The following is a 16865-nucleotide window of genomic DNA, read 5'->3' as shown; positions in this document are numbered from 1 at the left end:
CTAACTGTAAACGGCTTGAAAGTATGATTGAATAGGTTGAATCGAGTATCCCTTGCTTCACAACACCGTTGTACAATAGGGATGCTGAGAAGTGTGACATAGACTGCGATGTTACACAGCAGAGATAGCTTTATAAATACGCCAAGGCATACTCAAAGACATCCACAGCAGTCATCATGACATACAAAGTCAACACTCAGTCCAATAAGCGACTGTTGGTGGACGTCCTGCAGAATCCAGCTATCAGAGAGAAGCTATATTGTATCCACCCTGTCTTGAATGATCTTAACAATGGTTGGAGAGAAATCACCTATGGAGACCTTCATCGAGCAGTCGATTATCTGTCGTGGTGGATTACCGACAGACTCGGGCCTGAGGAGAAGCAGACGGTGGGATATCTTGGGGCAAATGATATTCGATATGCAGTTTTCGTACTGGCGTGTATTAAGACTGGCCATGTGGTATGTTCTTCCTATATAAAAGAAGGACATATGCTTATGATATAGGGTCTGCTGCTGTCTACACGCAACTCACAGCAAGCATTCCGCCATCTCTTCGACCGGACTGAATCTACAAAACTCCTGTTCACTGGAGATAAAACACGACTAGTCAACGACATCCAAAGCAACAGAGCAGAAAATGAAAAACTAGAAACGTTTGAAATCCCCACATTACGTGACATCTTCGCTGCCTCCCCAGAACCATATCCCTTTGACAAGAAATACGCCGACGTCGAAGATCAACCCGTCATCATAGTCCACAGCTCCGGCACAACAGGCTTTCCCAAACCCGTCTACATCACGCATGGATACGTTGCAACACTCGACAATATGAAGAATCTCCCTCTTCCACCCGGACGGAAGCATGGCCTATTCACCTTCTCAGCTGGGCAGCGCCGACGACTCAACACAAGCCCGTTCTTCCACTTTGTTGGCATCGTGGCTCTGTCAGAGTGCATCTTTTTCGAGACCCCACTGGTGGTCTGTCCTGATCGACACATCACCATCGATCTGCTGCAGAGAATCATGGATGAAGCCAAGCCGGAATGGATGCTGACCACGCCATCGTTACTAGAGGACTTTACAAAAACACCCGAAGGCCTCGAAGTCCTGTCCAGATTCCACCGCATCGACTATGGTGGCGCGCCCATGCGAGCTGAGTCGGCCAAGATCCTCTCCAAACGCGTCCAGCTACAGACTGCCCTGGGCTCAACCGAAACAGGATATACGGGGACGTTGTTCTGCGGAGGCGAGGAATCTGATGTGCTTGAATTTAACCCGTACTTTGGTGTGAAGCTGGAAGATACGGGAGATGGGGTTTATGAAATCGTCATTCCACGCCAGGAACATCGTGACTTTCACGGCATCTTTCACACCATGCCAGATCTCCAGGAATACCACACAGGCGATCTGGTGATACCGCATGGCGCTGAGGGGAAATGGAAATACTATGGCCGACGATACGATGTGATTGTCCTCAGCAACGGGGAAAAGTTCAATCCCATCGAGATGGAAAAGATGGTCGAGACGCATCCACTTGTTTCCAAGGCTGTGGTTGTTGGACAAGGACGATTCGATGCTGCTCTATTGGTGCAGCCGCATTGGAATGAGGTTGGAGATGACGCAGATTCTGCTATTCTGGAGAAGATCATGCCAGCCATCGACAAGATGAATACTATTGCGCCAGGACATGGACGGGTACTTCCGAATCGGGTTATCCTTGGATCAAGAGAGAAGCCATTCAAGGTATCCCCAAAGAACACGATTCAACGGAAGATGATACTCGCAGATTATAAAGACGAGATTGATCAGGTGTATACGAATAACGAGATCGCATTGGTTGCTGAATTACCGCGGACTACCGCATACGAGGATATCCGCCGATTCATCCGCGCGACAATATCCCATCTGGCGAAGATAGAAGATATCAATGAAGAACAGAGCATCTTCACCATGGGACTAGATTCACTGCATGCTCTTCAGCTCAGCCAGACTCTGCAAACTGCAGCTCGTCATCTGCAGCCCAAGGAACAATCAGAAATAAACAGCCAGCATATCTACACCAATCCATCTGTGAACCAGCTATCACAGTTCTTCCATAGCCTGGTTACTGGCCATCATCCAATTTCTCCTAAATCCAACAGATCATCAAAAATAACAGACCTGATCGACCGCTTCAGTCGAGGTTTCGGCCAAAAACACACCGTCCTCTTGACCGGCTCAACAGGCTCACTGGGCAGCTATATCCTGCATGAACTCCTCCTCGACATGTCCATCGTCAAGATATACAGCCTCAACAGATCACCAGATGCCGACAGACGCCAACTCGAAAGCTTCACTTCCAAAGGGCTATCCATCCATCCTTCACAGCTCAACAAAATCGAATACGTGCACAGCAACCTCGGCGAAGAAAACCTCGGTCTGGACGAATTCACATACAAAAAGATGACTGCCTCCGTCGACACCATCATCCACAACGCCTGGATGGTCAACTTCAACTACGGCGTCGAGGCATTCGAATATCCCCATCTAGCGGGCGTGCGTCGATTAATCGAATTCGTTCTGGAAAGTCCCCGTCGACCTCATCTACACTTTATCTCATCTGTTTCTACAGCAGGCGCATGGAACGTCGATGACAGCCCGACCATTCCTGAGAACATCGTGCATAATCCCGACATCGCCCTACGACAAGGCTACGGCGAGTCGAAATACATCGCAGAACGAATGTGCGAAGCTGCCTCCACACAATGCGGTATATCAACCTCCATCCACCGCGTAGGCCAACTAGGCGGACCAACAAGCAGAAAGGGAATGTGGAATAAACAAGAATGGGTACCGTCATTGATTCACTCGTCCAAGACGATAGGCAAGATTCCAGAGTCGTTGGGGGCGCTGCCTGTTGATTGGGTTCCTATTGTGAGTATTTGAGTGTTCTGATGAAGATGTGTGCTGATGGTATAGGATATGGCTGCGAGGATTGTAATTGATATCGTCCATACATCGCATGGAAAGGGCTCCTGTGGCGTCTTTCATGTTGTGAATCCTTCGCCATCAGATTGGAGCTCGCTCATTCCGACTATCCAGCGATTTTGTCATGTCACACCTATTTCGCTTGAGGATTGGATCAACACTTTACAGTCTGATTCAAGTGGCATCCAGGATAGGCCTGCTCTCAAACTACTCGACTTCTTCAAAGGCATTCAAGGTAGTGGAAAAGGACAACCTCTCTTCGAAGTGAAACAAAGCAAAGCAGCCAGCAAGAAGATGCGAGAACTCCCACCCATCGACGGCGCCATTATGGATAACTGGATGCGACAGTGGGGGTTCAAATAGCTGAAGCATTCTTAATACATTCATATAAATCACTCGTAAAACTCCTTTACCATAAGCGCATCCGCAACTCCCTTGTCATGCCCAAATATCAACTTCGCATTAAATAGCCTCTCCAACCGCTTAATCATATTCAAACTCCTCACCCACGCCGTATGGTCTCTCGCCAGTCCGCCCTGCGGATGTGCAAGTTCGTAATTTTCCTTCACGTGGAACTGGTCACTCGTCCAGATAAACGTCCCGTCATACTGGAGGTTAACCTGCATAATACACAATCCTGGCGTATGGCCTGGTGAGTGGTGCAGCGTGATGCCCTGAAACAGCTCAAGCTGAGACTCAGTAAAGGTAGTCCAGTTCAATCGTTCCAGATGCATGTATTCGCCTAGGTAGACGCCCAGATCTGCCTTGGTGGCTACGGCCCAGCAGGCGTGTTTGAATTCTTCTTCGTGGACATAGATCGGGATGTCGGTGTCGAGAAAGTGTTCTAGTCCGCCCGCGTGATCAAGATGCAGATGACCCATAATGATCGCCTTGACGTCTTTGATGTCGTTGCCGGTGTTTTTGATGGCGTTGGGAAGCCGTTGTTTGTCCGTGTAGACGGTGCGGGCGAAGATGTCGGTTATGGGGGCGCCCACTTTCTACTCAGGTAAGTATATACCACCACCATGAAGAAGTGTACATACTACGTCCAAATCCTCCGCATATCCGGTTTCATACAGAATCAACCCGATACCCGGGTATTCAATCAACGCAGACAGAATGGCCATTTCACGCCGTTTGTTGACGGGATTCTTATCTTTTGTTGTGCTCACATTGGCGCCTCGGAGAATCCTATCTCATCAGCTTATATTATATCGATGGGCGTCAGCATATTTACCATGAGTCGTCAGCTTCCAGAGTCCCCAGGTCCAGAATGTGCATCTTTGTCCCGGTTGGGCATCGGAAGGCGGGGATGCCAGCGGCCACAAGCAGGTCGGCAGCAGACATTTTGGATGCAGATGGGATTAAGCTTCTATGCCAGGAGAGGGAGAATTATTTATATTCTGCAGTCATCAAGAGGGGTATCTGGACATGGGTTGCATTGCGGGGTAATCCTGAAGCACAGAGTGCAAATCAGACCCACAATAGCATCATTTTACTATAATCTCTCTCGGCCAAAGGGATCTGCTTTGTAATTATGCATATCGTGTGGATTTCCCTTCCAACTTCTTGATTCTCCTCATCCTTCGCCCTCTATTCTGCACTTGCCTGGCGAGCCTTCACCCGGCCGTCTTCTCCCCCTTTTCCCCTCCCTTTTTGTTTTGGGTCGCAAATTCCGGCTGAGCCCTGCCTGTCTCTCCACCGAGACCACCAGGATCGTCGTATTCGTCCTGCCGATGACTACGGGAGTATTGTTTGCAATGGATTAGACATGAACTGACCGATCGTAGACTGTCCAGCTAGTCATTGAAGGTGATGGAGAATACCAACTGTCCGTCTGCCATGCCATGACACCAACTACAGACCAATAGAAGACGAATGCAATAAGCTCTGTAATTCCAGGTTGCTAGATCACTCTGCCAGATGCAAATCCCCCGCACTCTCCGGCAAAATTGGCTCCTCATTAAACGCCTCGGAATCCGGAAACTCGAGATGCATCTGCGTATTGACAGCCGCCTTGAGAGCGACATTTTCGGCCTCAAAATCCAACACATGCCCGCCCGCCGTGCGGTCATCCGATAAAAAGTGCAGATGGAACCCCGCCACCGCAACACCGTTCATATACGGCGGGGAGTAAAAGCCAAACAGGGTACCGGTGATGTTCTCGTACGATTTCGTGACCTGTCGCTTGGCGAGCTCTAGCAGCGGCTCTTTGGGTCGGTGCTGGGGTCCGCCGATCCGGTAGGTGATGGAGTTGAATTTCCCGTCGATGCGGACGGCCATGAAGTTGTTTTGCTTGGTGGGGAAGAATGGGTGCATTGCTTGAGTTAATTCTCTCATGCTCAGCGTGGAGAGCTCCTTGGTTAAGGTGGGGTTGAAATCCGTTGCGACGACCATGGGCATGCGATCGTCTGCGTTGAGTCTGTGCAGTTTGCCATCCGGAGTAAAGTGATAGGCTTCCCCGTCGAGAATGATGATTTCGCCATTCAGCTCGCACACCGTGCCCAGGCCGTGGTTGCAGGCTGAGAGGATGTCTGATGCTTTGACACCGTCGGAGGAAAAGCCGTGCATGAGGGCGCTGAAGACGCCATATTGGTGGATGTGGTTCATCCTGGCTTATTCTCCTTGTTTGATGATGGCTGGTGCTCTAATTTTGAATTACTATGTATGATGATGGTGTTGGGAGTATCAATTGCAAATGGAGAGAGAGAGAGAGAGAGAGAGAGAGAGAGTGTGTGTGTGTGTGTGTGTGTGTGTGTGTGTGTGTTTTGAAGTGGGGGAAGCGGGGAGTCGATTATCCGAACTGTACGAGGTCGTATAGTAGATCACCCTTAATAGAGCGAGTGGAACGATATATTCTAGACTATATTCACATCTTTCAGTCCTTGAGTGCTTGTCTTCTATTTGTATATACACGGTCTAACTATATTCCCGGATCCGATATATGCAGCGGCCCGCTGTTGGGAGTTACAGGTGGAAATGCGGCCGTAAACAGCCTCAATATTGGTTATTTTCGGCCTTGGTTTCACAAGCCTCACATTCTATTTGTAATTATGCATTATCGTGTGGAGATGCTATATGGACATTTTAGATGTTTTCACATGGATGTCTCTGTATATGCTGATATGAAATTGTTTGAGTTGTGTCTCGATATCGCTGGGGTTGGCTGGGGGAGGGATATCTTTTCCTGATGAATTGATTTGTGGAGATCAAAATCCCTGCTGCGAGTCGGCCATGTCAATGCTGTGATTATATCAGCGTTGTTCTATATAGAATCAAACATTGTAGACATGCGGTGTTTATGCTCTACGTGGTTCAATATTTCAATGAAAACTTCAAGCATGTTAATTCTTTCTTTTAGAACTGAACTCTGCCAGTATCTCTCATCAGGCTTTAATAACGGCTTAGCACCTGCCTTGAGCAGCAGTAGTTCAACCTTGAGATGTCTATTCTCCAACGTCCATGATAGTGGTGTTTGGCCAAGTCAGCTTTTGGGGTCTGGATCAACGCATTTTCCAAGGAGCTTCACTACCATACTATGCCCCTTCCATGCAGCCCATAGTAGTGGTGTCTGTTCGTAAACACCCCGAGACTCAGAGTCAGCACCGCACTCAAGTAGCAGCTCTACTACAGCCTCATGACCCCTCCCTGCAGCAATCGATAGTGGTGTCTGGCCCAAGGGACCGTCTTTGGACTTAACGTCAACACCATTCTCAACCGTCGCTCTACCTACCCCCTGATGTCCTTTTTGCAGCCCATGAATCGGTGTTTCAGAGCGACCTGTGAAATTTGGATCAACGCCTTGTTCAAGAAGAACCTTCATAACCCTGTCATGTCCATTTTGTGCAGCCGTCAAAATGAGTGTCTGGCCAGAGGGATCCTTGGAGTTTGGATCAATGCCCTCTTAAGAACAACTTTCACCACTCCTTCCCGTCCATGTTGTGTCACCAGCAGCATTCCCATCTGTCCCGAAATTGTCTCCACATTAGGGTGCGCGCCTTTTTCAAGCATCATCCTCACTGCCTCCTCGTCCCCATACTGCGCAGCCCATAACATTGGCGTTTCTCCAAAAGAATTCTGCTGTTCAGGGTCGGTGCGACTTCCTCCTTTCGCTCCTTCCCAAACGGAGCTCCTCCACATATGCCGACCACCAGAGCGAGTTGGATCCCCTCGAAACTGGCGCGAAGATACCCGGCCGCGGTCGCAGCGGCAACCTTTCCCATGTTTGGCATATGGACCAAAACAACATTATGGTAACCGATCACCCCAGTGGAGTAGGCATTTGTGTCTCCTGGTGCCTTTCCATATATTCTGTCATCATATTGCCTGTCAAATAGCGCACCAACAACGCTGGCCTCTAGGGGTAGTGCGCATATAATGGCGATTTCAAAATCCCATCGATCTCGCGGCAGAGTCCAATTTTTGAAATCTAGCTTAAATGCGCTGGTGACATTGACGTTATCCCCATTTTGCAAACTATCCATTGTTTGATCCAAATTTCGCTCCTCATATTCCTCCATCTCCGCGGCTTATCTCTGGCGACAACTCCCTTTAATAAAGAGACAAGCGTTCCGGACCCGATCCTTTCGCTATGCGAATGCTGAGCCAAGCACGCGGTATCGAGTCACCAGCGGTTGTTTATCTCCCTATAATTTAGAAACTGTGGGGATGTAACAGAAAATGTGCGGGATTTTGGAAGGGCAAGACGAGGTCAAGGCTGGCCAGCGCCTAGTCGCGTCAAGACGAGGCTGGCCAGGTGGGGGCCAAGCCCGGTTTGGTGAACACATGATCGCAGCTATGTCTTCTGCGTGGGAAATATATGAACTCGATGGGAGATGATGAGATGGATGTGGATGTCTTGGTCGAGTTTTGGGATGGAGATGTTTGTTATTGTGTTGGATAGTGGGGTAAGCGTGTCTGACAGAGTACTAGAATGAAAGAAATTATGGGACCTTAGAGTAAGGAACATTCTATTTATTTGCCTGAGACTAGTCTTACAGCACTACAAACGATAAGATATTCTTCACATAGACTGCCATATAGTAGAAATTGGCAACAGTCTCTATCAGTAATAATATGAAGACTGACATTCCAGCATCTGCAGTGGAGACGGCACTGTCGGGTATTCCCCCACTTCCCCTCACTTGATCAACACCACAACCTCAACGCTCAACATGGCCAACCCACGAGCTTATTTCGACTTGGGCTCTTTCCACAGAAAGATTACAACAACCAGTCATGAAGCTCAAATATGGTTCAACCGTGGCCTCGTCTGGTCATATGGCTTCAACCATGGAGAGGCAGCCAACTGCTTCAACAAGGCGATTGCGGAGGATCCTGCCTGCGGCATGGCATACTGGGGACTCGCATATGCCCTAGGTCCCAACTATAATAAGCCGTGGCAAGCATTTGATGAAGAAGAACTGAAAACAGCTGTTGAAAAGACTCGTCGAGCAGCTCAAGATGCGAAAGCCCATATGGGCACTGCGACACCGGTCGAAAAGGCGTTGATCGACGCGATCCGGCTTCGATACCCCGAAGGCCAGCCATCAAAGGACTGTTCCGGATGGAATTCCGGTTATTCGCAGGCAATGCGCACCGTTTATTACGCTTTTCAAGACGACCTAGACGTGGTAACGCTATACGCGGATGCACTGATGAATGAGACACCATGGGAATTGTGGGATTTGAAGACAGGAAAACCAGCTGAAAATGCGCATACATTGGAAATTAAATCTATCCTTGATCGTGCTCTTACTCGAGATGATGCACGTCGTCATCCGGGTTTATTGCACCTCTATATTCACCTCATGGAAATGTCTAGCACCCCAGAACTCGCCTTAAATGCAGCAGACCATCTCCGAGGACTCGTCCCTGACGCCGGACATCTTCACCATATGCCAACTCATCTAGATATTCTCTGCGGTGATTATCGACGGGCGATTGCTTCCAACTCTGAGGCCATTCGAGCAGACGAACGCTTCGTTGCTCGTGTAGGACCGGTCAATTTCTATACCCTCTACCGAGCGCACAACTATCACTTTCGCATATATGCCGCCATGTTTGCCGGGCAGTCCAAGGTAGCTCTGGATACGGTCTCGCAATTGGAATCGTCTATCCCGGAGGAATTGTTGCGCATTGAATCCCCGCCGATGGCAGACTGGTTGGAAGGATTCCTGGCGATGCGCGTGCATGTCCTTATTCGATTTGGACTATGGAATGACATTTTGGATATTTCCTTACCGTCTGATCAGAAACTATACTGTGTTAGCACGGCAATGATCCACTATGCCAAAGGCGTTTCACTGGCAGCGACAGGAAGGGTGAAAGAGGCAGAAACAGAACGAACTCTTTTCCATCAAGCACTGAAATCAGTACCAGCAAGTCGCACACTATTCAACAATAAATGCGTCGATATCCTCGCCATCGCCAACTCCATGTTGGATGGAGAACTCGAATACCGTCGGGGAAATATCAATGCAGCGTTCAATCATCTCCGGAAGTCCATATCATTAGACGACAATCTACCATATGACGAGCCTTGGGGATGGATGCAACCAACACGGCATGCGTATGCGGCACTTCTACTTGAGCAAGGTCAGATAGAGGATGCAGCAGCCGTGTATAGTGCTGATCTGGGAATGGATGATACATTGCCTCGTTCGCTGCAGCATCCGAATAATGTCTGGGCACTCCACGGGTACCATGAGTGTCTACTGCGACTCGACCGAAAAGCAGAAGCGCAAATTGTGAACCAGCAATTGAAGCTGGCGATGGCGACAGCCGACGTCCCGGTCAAATCATCATGTTTCTGCCGACGATGTTGATCTCCCTTTGCTTACGTCTACATGGATTTTTCGTAGCATAGGACTATCCAGCCGCAAAGATCATCAGTCAATCTCCACCGTTGACCTCTCGAACCGCCCGATCACAACAAGCAACGATACCTTCCCCTTTCAGACGTGACGAAATCGAGAAAAGCGGACGAATTTGAAGGATATGGTTACTCGGAGGTTGATCAGGAGAAAGTGCCATTCCGCCGATCACATTCCCAAATTAGCAATCAACATCGAACGAGTGCTCGGTGATTAGAGAGTGGACGATAACATGGTCCGACTTTATTGTTATTTGAGTTTGTTTAGAATCAAGCTACAGGATTTATGATTTCGGAATCGTCGTCATCAGCACATCGTCACTTCCGCAGTTTATCCGTATTTTCTTAGCAGAAAATTAATCAGTCCTTAGTAACGATTTTAATGCCCTGATTAATTCTCCTCAACCCCATGAAATAAACAGCAATGATCGACATTCGCGACGCTAACTGAACATGGCTAGGCCGGTAGTTTATTTTTGGCAGTGGAGCAAGCTCTTCTCCGCAGGTTTACGCCATGGCATACGACACCACCAGGCATCCATTTTGACAGCTTCACATCCAGCCACAGACAGATATGACGTCTGTTTTCAGAATAGGCCAGTGTCTGTCTGGAAAAGTGGGAGCATATACCATCCATAAACAAGTGCAGGACTTTATTTGGCTAGCTAGGTATGTCATCCCTGCAGTCAAGGGTCAGGCTGACTTGATTTATGAATAGTAACAAGCTTGGGCAAAATGTCTTGATGAAAAGTGCACATCATCCCCGTATTGCCAACGAGAGGAATGTCCTTAAGCTTTTTTCAACGTCGAACAGCGTCACTCCGGCCTTTGGTAGATGAAATTGAAGAGCCGGGTGGTCCGACTACAATTGTATTGAAGCACCTCGATGATGACCTCCACGATGCTTCGGCCGCTAAAAGACTCACTTCTTCTGAGATAAAATATGTATCGAAGAAGATTCTTGAAGGGCTGAAGGTAATTCATCAGGATGGATATGTGCATACAGGTATGCTTCTCATAGGTTTACAGTAGAGTATAAGATTCTGATCGAGAAAATAGATGTGAAACTAGACAATGTACTAGTAAACTATGTACCTGAAGACAGCGGTCCTCGATTCACCAATGTCCAGCTCGCAGATCTTGAGAACACCGTCCATGTGGAATCCAAGTTTTGCAAAGATCGGGATGCTATTGGTGCACCTCTCTGGCGTAGTCCTGAAGCTCAACTTGAGCTTCAATGGGGACCAGCAGCTGATATATGGGCGTTCGGATCAATGGTATTGCATACCTCACCTCCTTTATTTCATATGCTAACATCCGATGTAGGTTATATCCCTAATTTGGGGCGATAACTTTTTCATCTTCAAGCCTGATGTACCGCGTGGTCATGATGGATATGAGTTCAAGATTCTCGAAAAGTACCATATCTACTTTGGGCCGTGCCCACCATCATTTGTCGACCTCGCTGACGATGAAACCTTGGCGATATTATCATATATCATGGACAATATTTCTCGTGAAAAACTGAGGCCTTTCTCACAGGCTAGTCAGCGGGAATTTCCAAAGACAAGGAGTTTGTGTTGAAAATCATGAAAATCGATCCGAGGGACAGGCCGAGTGCAACGCAGTTCTTGGAAGATGAATGGTTCAATGGACTGTGAAATTGTGTCTTTTAGTTTGATCCTGTTGTTATTCATATTTGATATATCCAGTAATGATTTTCAGTAGCAATGTAGGCGCCTGTTCGTATTCCAGCGGATGGAAGACATGGCATCAATTACTCTGATCCAATCATTTAGCGATCAGATACTCGTTTTAATGCAGGTGCTTCCCTTGTAATCTCTCCATCACCTCTCACGCAGTATTTAATCATTATGGCATCTCAATCCTACCAGATTAATAAAAAACAGCATCCCATCTACGATTTAAACCGAAGTTTGCCTATCTGTATGGTCTATGCCTTCAATAAACTGTTCATCACTAACCACTATAACATTATGAAGGCAATTTCTCTCATCACCGACCCAACGTTGCTCGCATTATGGAAAGAAGCCCAGAGCAATCCAATCAGTGAATCGGCATCCGCGGCAGTCTGGAGCCAGCTTTACAATAAACACATTTTTACTGAGAAAGACTGGATCGTCGCCTATGAATATCCATCAGAAAGTATCGAACGTCGAGTCGACATCACTATCCGATATTTCACGGGAAATGGACAGCAAATCACACTCTTTGCCTTTCATGAACCTGGTGCTCTGAATGCAACACCGAAGAATATTCAAGCAGCCGAGGATCAAGCGCGCAATGCGTGCTTGAGATGTCTTGACAAGCCAGAGAACCATAGTATAGAGCGTATTTATGCAATCTCGGCTTTTGGGACACGAGGACACGCATGGTATTATGATAGAGGGGAGAATAACTTGAAATCGCTGTGTGGATCGGCAGATTACATTGAGCTGCACTCCGCCGATGCTGATGAGCTTCGGAAGGCTTTCGACATAATGCGGGCTGCCAGGCTTCGTATGTAGCTGAAGATATATGCTGTTAGAGCAAATCATGTCTTTAGACTTAAGTCGTATGCATCGATTCTGTTACCAGGATGTCCAAACCACCGGACGATAGTTCCTTGGGAAGGAATATACTGCCATCCATGACCATCGTTAATAGGTTCCGACCGTACCTCTTCGACATTGTGAATGTAACTATTCTTATTCACAACACTTTTCTGCATGCGAATGGGTGGGCACAGTGGAAGCTGGTATATGTTGCTCTGATAGACTGCGCACAAAGATATTAGCAGTCCTCATGCGCCCAAATCTGACAACCTCACTCTCCACTGCCATCCTTGCAGAAAATTCTTCCTCCGGTGACCGTAAATTGTCCTTGGTTGGTATCTTTTTGCGGGTAAGTTGATGGCCCTATGGCGAGTTCAAACAACCGACCGAGAATCCGCGATCCTATTTCCGCGCGCCTCCAGCAAAGTAGACACACACAGTACGACGTATGAATCATTTGCTCGTCTCCAGAGATAGAAGCTTTTCCGTATCCGTCAAGACAGTTTGTTGTTATTTTAAAAAGCCTGACGCTGAATCCAGCCTCGGTCACATGATCTTCCTGGTGGCAGCATGAGACAATCAGTCAGAGTCGCGATGTTCCAGAAAGCAGATCACGATCGAAACAACTAGCTGTCTGGAGCTCAGCTAACGTAGATCCCATTAATGAGACCAGTGTGATGGGCCCGGGAAATAGACTCATTCCAGCAAAGTCCGATGGTTTCAGCGCCCAAAATTGGGTGTGTGCGGGATAAAATCATATCCACCACTGAGACAGCAGCTGCACAGCGATCTCACAGCGATCTATATTTTCATCCAAAGCCATCATGTATATTTCCATAATCCGCATCATCTGGTGTCTCAATTTGTCTTGGATTTCGTAGTGCTGGGCTCGTAGGGCATCGTAGGAAGGTCTCGTGGGTATTCGAGTCGGATAAGCCGATCGAGGAGGGGAGGAGAGCAAACACCGGTCTGTCGAGAAGCTCCATCGTTAGTAGAGTAAAGTAAATGCTTTAGATTCAAGCTCAATAAACAGACGAGGCCATTCAAAAATCAGTCAGCTGTAGAGTAGCGTGCAAGTCGCATTAATTGGCAAAGATTGGTGAGGGGCAGTTCTCAAGATGCTCTCGTCTGAGTTATCTACAGGAAAGAAAAAGAGAACAGAAAGAGGACAGACTTTGGGCGACTCAGGCATCCAGAAAGAAGGAGTGGGTCCTTTGGTTGTAGTCGTAGTCGTAGTGACTGGATATCTTGGGATGACAACACTGGTTATTCGCATGGATTTGATATCGGAATTCTTCTTTATGACCATTTAGATTTATTTTATATACTTGAGAATATGTAGAAACAATCAGGGAGTGCTTCGTGTTTTTTCCGATGGATAAATTGTCATTTTTACCAGTGTTGGTGGTGAACATATTCGATCGCATCAAATATATATATCTGTGTCCATCCATTATAAAATGCCACAAACGTCAACGAAAACACCGAAAAGTACTTTAGTTGGCCTTCAAAGAGTAGCATCGAGGTTATAGATTTCAATATTTTGCTAATTCCACAGGTTTTTGTCCTGCAATAAAGACTTGTTGTTTTCATTCCTACTTTGTACACTCAGACTTGGTCTACGTTGATATCAGATGATATTAAGACAATGCATTAATTATGCAGAGAGTATCTGATGAGACATAAACATTATTCTTAATTGTGAATTGTACTAGTTCTATGGCGATCTCATGGCATCTACAGTGCTTCAAAGACATGATGATGCTATCCTCAACACTTTTCTTAATGCTCTAGTTTGACCAAGGGCACAGACAGACATACGACCGTTCCTGAAGCAACAGCAAAACATCTATTGTCCAATCCAAAATCCTTCTACGTGTCCCAATATTCCCTCCCAATCTTCCAACTTGATATTCCCCTATTGTGGACCTAGATATCTCGGAGCGTTGACCGAAGTGCACGGCCAAGGTGGCCTGAGAGGAAGATGCAGTAAGACGAAGTAATTCCGAGAGAAGGAGCGAAAAGAATGGAAGTTACTAGAAAGACTTCATTTAGAGTCAGATCCCTTTCCATCCCTTGGTCTAGATTGGGCTGTGTGGAATATCTCACCGGAAGAGAAGGAATACCATCAACCACTGGCTGCCAGCGCAACAGGGAGGCGCATCGCTTTTCTCTCACCAGATAGACAGATAGAAGGAAATTAGATGAAGAGACTGAGAGAAAGGGGATATCCACGACTACCCATTCTGTTGGTTTTCTCTCCGGCTCCCCCTGAAGCCAAGCTGGCATGCATCAAACTATTTCCTCATGGAAAACCCGAAAGTCTCGCCCCCAGCTGGTGTCCACTAGAAGTATCCATCAAGCGAAAAAGATTTGACTGAAAGGATTACCTACCCTGTGAAATTCGGCGTTGAGTTGCTAAATCTGCCAGAGTACTCATCAGCTATACACTCATTCTCGTCACATCTTCATCATCTTCTGCATAGAGCATACGTATGGTGTGTAGGGCCAAAACGTGAATGGTCACAATATCAGTCCATCACTACTGCATACGGACAGTTAAATCGAGTTTCCCGAACGTAGACATATTTCCCGATGCTTTGCCGCCGTTGAGATGCTGGTTATTCGTCCGCCTAAACGATCAGCACCCGGAAGAATGAATGCATTGAGTGATTTCTTACACATTGGTTCGGTGCAGACTAGCCACGCACAGATGCAGGACCAGCGCCGAGAGACAGGAGAGTTCACAGTTACAGGATGAAGGAGTCGGCAGTCGGCAGTTGATGTGATGGTGTGGTGGATCTCCCATAAGATTCGAAAATCGATAGATGCTTTGGCTATCCACTCTGCCTGCTCTCAGCCCCTATGCTGCATGTGAAGCCATCCAGAATCCTTGTCAATACGCGTTCTGCATGGAGTCGACAAATAGCATGGCAGTGAGATGATCACATACAACTGGACCAGTCGCAATTGAGACACCATGACGCTGTGATAAAAATACCCCTGACTGGTAAACAATAACCTCAAATTAGGGCACTGGATAGCCTGAAATTGCGGTCCACCAAACCTTGAGCTCAGCCTCTCAGCCACCATCTGTTTTCCGACCACCCCAGAACCGCGCCGGTTTTCCATGATGTGATGGATAAATAAAGGAAGATCGACACGCCCTAAAGCTTTAAGCTATTGCTGACGACGTGCGGCACTGCCAATGGGCGTGAGTAATCGGGCTTATTTGGTGTTGTTATTGGCGGTGTTATTTGAGTGGAGTTGCCCGGCCGGGGGAAGATCGGCGGCCGCGTGTGCGATGAAGTCGAGATGGAGAATTGTTGGGTAAGGCTGATGCTGTTGCGACAGTTGTCTGTCATGTTCATTATTCCATGGTTATCTGTCGTCAGGAACAGTATAGCTGTACCTGTTGGTAGTGTTTGTTTGTTGTTGTCTTGAATATTGGCCACTTGAAACGGTCAGTGCTAAGCGTGCCTGAAAATGGCCGACCAACAGTGAATAGCGACAGATCTGGAGCTGACGAAGCCAAACGACCCGGCGCATTAAGTCCGAGTGCTGATCGCCACCTGGAATGGACGAAGAATATCGCCGTCTTTTCTCATCACAGCCTCGAATGATCGAATCACCCCAGATTTTGATCCACTGCTTTGGTCGTCATTTCGGAACTGCTTTCCCCGTGGATGAGTCCATTTCTCGACATCCACTTTGGCTTCCATCCTGCGCTGCTCGCGAGTTCTCCGGCTGACGACACCAGCCTAATTCTGGACCACGTCAAACCGGTCGTTATGCCATGCTCTGAACAAATGACGCGACAAGGAGTACCTCGAGGTGGACGTCGAAACCTATAAAGAGACCTCTTGACCCGTCCAATTCTGTCTCTCATCAACAACTCAATCAATCAATCAATCAATCAATCAGTCTTCCAATCTTCCAATCAATCCTTCTCTTCAGTCAAGATGAAGTTCAACAACGTTCTCTCTGCCCTCATGGTTGCCGGCATGGTCGCCGCCGCTCCTCCTGCTGAGCGTATGTCTTCCGTTCTCTCCCTGAATAGCTTCATTACTGACTTTCAACTCCTAGGCCCAACCACCGACCTCCAGGCTCCTCCCCCGCCGCCAACCAACCTCCCTCCTCACCACGACAACGACAACGGCAAGCGTGGTGACGTTCCCCCTCCTAAGCCTACCAAGGGTCAGGCTCCTCCCCCGAAGGACGATGAGCACGACCACGACAAGCGTGAGGATGGCCCTAAGCCCCCCAAGCCCACCAAGGGACAAGCTCCTCCTCCCAAGGACGACCACGACCACGGCAAGCGCGGAGATGCTCCTCCCCCCAAGCCGACCAAGGGCCAGGCTCCTGCCCCGCAGGAACCCCCCAAGGACCACGGAAAGCGTGGTGATGCTCCCCCCCCCAAGCCCACCAAGGGTCAGGCTCCTCCTCCCAAGGACGACCACGACCACG

General features: G+C 48.0%; 9 protein-coding genes across 9 annotated transcripts in view; 5 read left to right on the top strand and 4 right to left on the bottom strand.

Moving 5' to 3' along the window:
• Positions 1–176: 176 nt before the first annotated feature.
• Positions 177–3332, top strand: ASPWEDRAFT_54108 (uncharacterized protein; the record flags this gene model as incomplete). The annotated part of the gene is made up of 3 exons (XM_040838013.1): positions 177–461; positions 507–2915; positions 2961–3332. 3 exons carry the CDS (start codon positions 177–179, stop codon positions 3330–3332), a joined length of 3066 nt encoding a protein of 1021 aa, XP_040686212.1.
• On the bottom strand, positions 3019–4323 carry ASPWEDRAFT_140408 (N-acyl homoserine lactonase family protein). The gene is made up of 3 exons (XM_040829401.1): positions 4207–4323; positions 4013–4160; positions 3019–3967 (listed from the first exon to the last, which is right to left on the bottom strand). Exons 1-3 carry the CDS (start codon positions 4314–4316, stop codon positions 3362–3364), a joined length of 864 nt encoding a protein of 287 aa, XP_040686211.1. The 5' UTR covers positions 4317–4323; the 3' UTR covers positions 3019–3361.
• A 557-nt stretch (positions 4324–4880) lies between these two features.
• ASPWEDRAFT_175812 (acetolactate decarboxylase) lies at positions 4881–5579 on the bottom strand (the record flags this gene model as incomplete). Its single annotated transcript, XM_040831418.1, has 1 exon — positions 4881–5579. One exon carries the CDS (start codon positions 5577–5579, stop codon positions 4881–4883), a length of 699 nt encoding a protein of 232 aa, XP_040686210.1.
• Positions 5580–6312: 733 nt separating this feature from the next.
• Positions 6313–7169, bottom strand: ASPWEDRAFT_44679 (ankyrin repeat domain-containing protein). The gene has a single exon (XM_040836321.1). The coding sequence runs from the start codon at positions 6790–6792 to the stop codon at positions 6454–6456; it is 339 nt and encodes a 112-aa protein (XP_040686209.1). The 5' UTR covers positions 6793–7169; the 3' UTR covers positions 6313–6453.
• On the bottom strand, positions 6986–7489 carry ASPWEDRAFT_175811 (uncharacterized protein; the record flags this gene model as incomplete). Its single annotated transcript, XM_040831417.1, has 1 exon — positions 6986–7489. The coding sequence occupies one exon, from the start codon at positions 7487–7489 to the stop codon at positions 6986–6988; it is 504 nt and encodes a 167-aa protein (XP_040686208.1).
• Positions 7490–8143: 654 nt separating this feature from the next.
• Positions 8144–9796, top strand: ASPWEDRAFT_54105 (TPR domain protein; the record flags this gene model as incomplete). Its single annotated transcript, XM_040838012.1, has 1 exon — positions 8144–9796. The coding sequence occupies one exon, from the start codon at positions 8144–8146 to the stop codon at positions 9794–9796; it is 1653 nt and encodes a 550-aa protein (XP_040686207.1).
• Positions 9797–10417: 621 nt separating this feature from the next.
• ASPWEDRAFT_54104 (uncharacterized protein) lies at positions 10418–11427 on the top strand (the record flags this gene model as incomplete). The annotated part of the gene is made up of 4 exons (XM_040838011.1): positions 10418–10512; positions 10638–10849; positions 10903–11120; positions 11170–11427. 4 exons carry the CDS (start codon positions 10418–10420, stop codon positions 11425–11427), a joined length of 783 nt encoding a protein of 260 aa, XP_040686206.1.
• Positions 11428–11717: 290 nt separating this feature from the next.
• On the top strand, positions 11718–13028 carry ASPWEDRAFT_31420 (uncharacterized protein; the record flags this gene model as incomplete). The annotated part of the gene is made up of 3 exons (XM_040833546.1): positions 11718–12363; positions 12644–12747; positions 12939–13028. The coding sequence occupies 3 exons, from the start codon at positions 11718–11720 to the stop codon at positions 13026–13028; spliced, it is 840 nt and encodes a 279-aa protein (XP_040686205.1).
• A 3227-nt stretch (positions 13029–16255) lies between these two features.
• The window catches only part of ASPWEDRAFT_669511 (uncharacterized protein), a 1222-nt gene continuing 612 nt past the window's right edge, over positions 16256–16865 (top strand). The window contains exons 1-2 of the mRNA XM_040838872.1: positions 16256–16430; positions 16485–16656. Of these exons, the coding sequence (XP_040686204.1) occupies positions 16361–16430; positions 16485–16656 (242 nt within the window). The 5' untranslated portion in view covers positions 16256–16360. The remainder of the gene's footprint in view (positions 16431–16484; positions 16657–16865) is intronic.

Source organism: Aspergillus wentii (genome assembly GCF_001890725.1).
Source record: "Aspergillus wentii DTO 134E9 unplaced genomic scaffold ASPWEscaffold_7, whole genome shotgun sequence".
Classification (NCBI taxonomy): Eukaryota; Fungi; Ascomycota; class Eurotiomycetes; order Eurotiales; family Aspergillaceae; genus Aspergillus; species Aspergillus wentii.
Note: the sequence above shows the minus strand (reverse complement) of the source record. Positions and strands in the feature narration are given on the sequence as shown.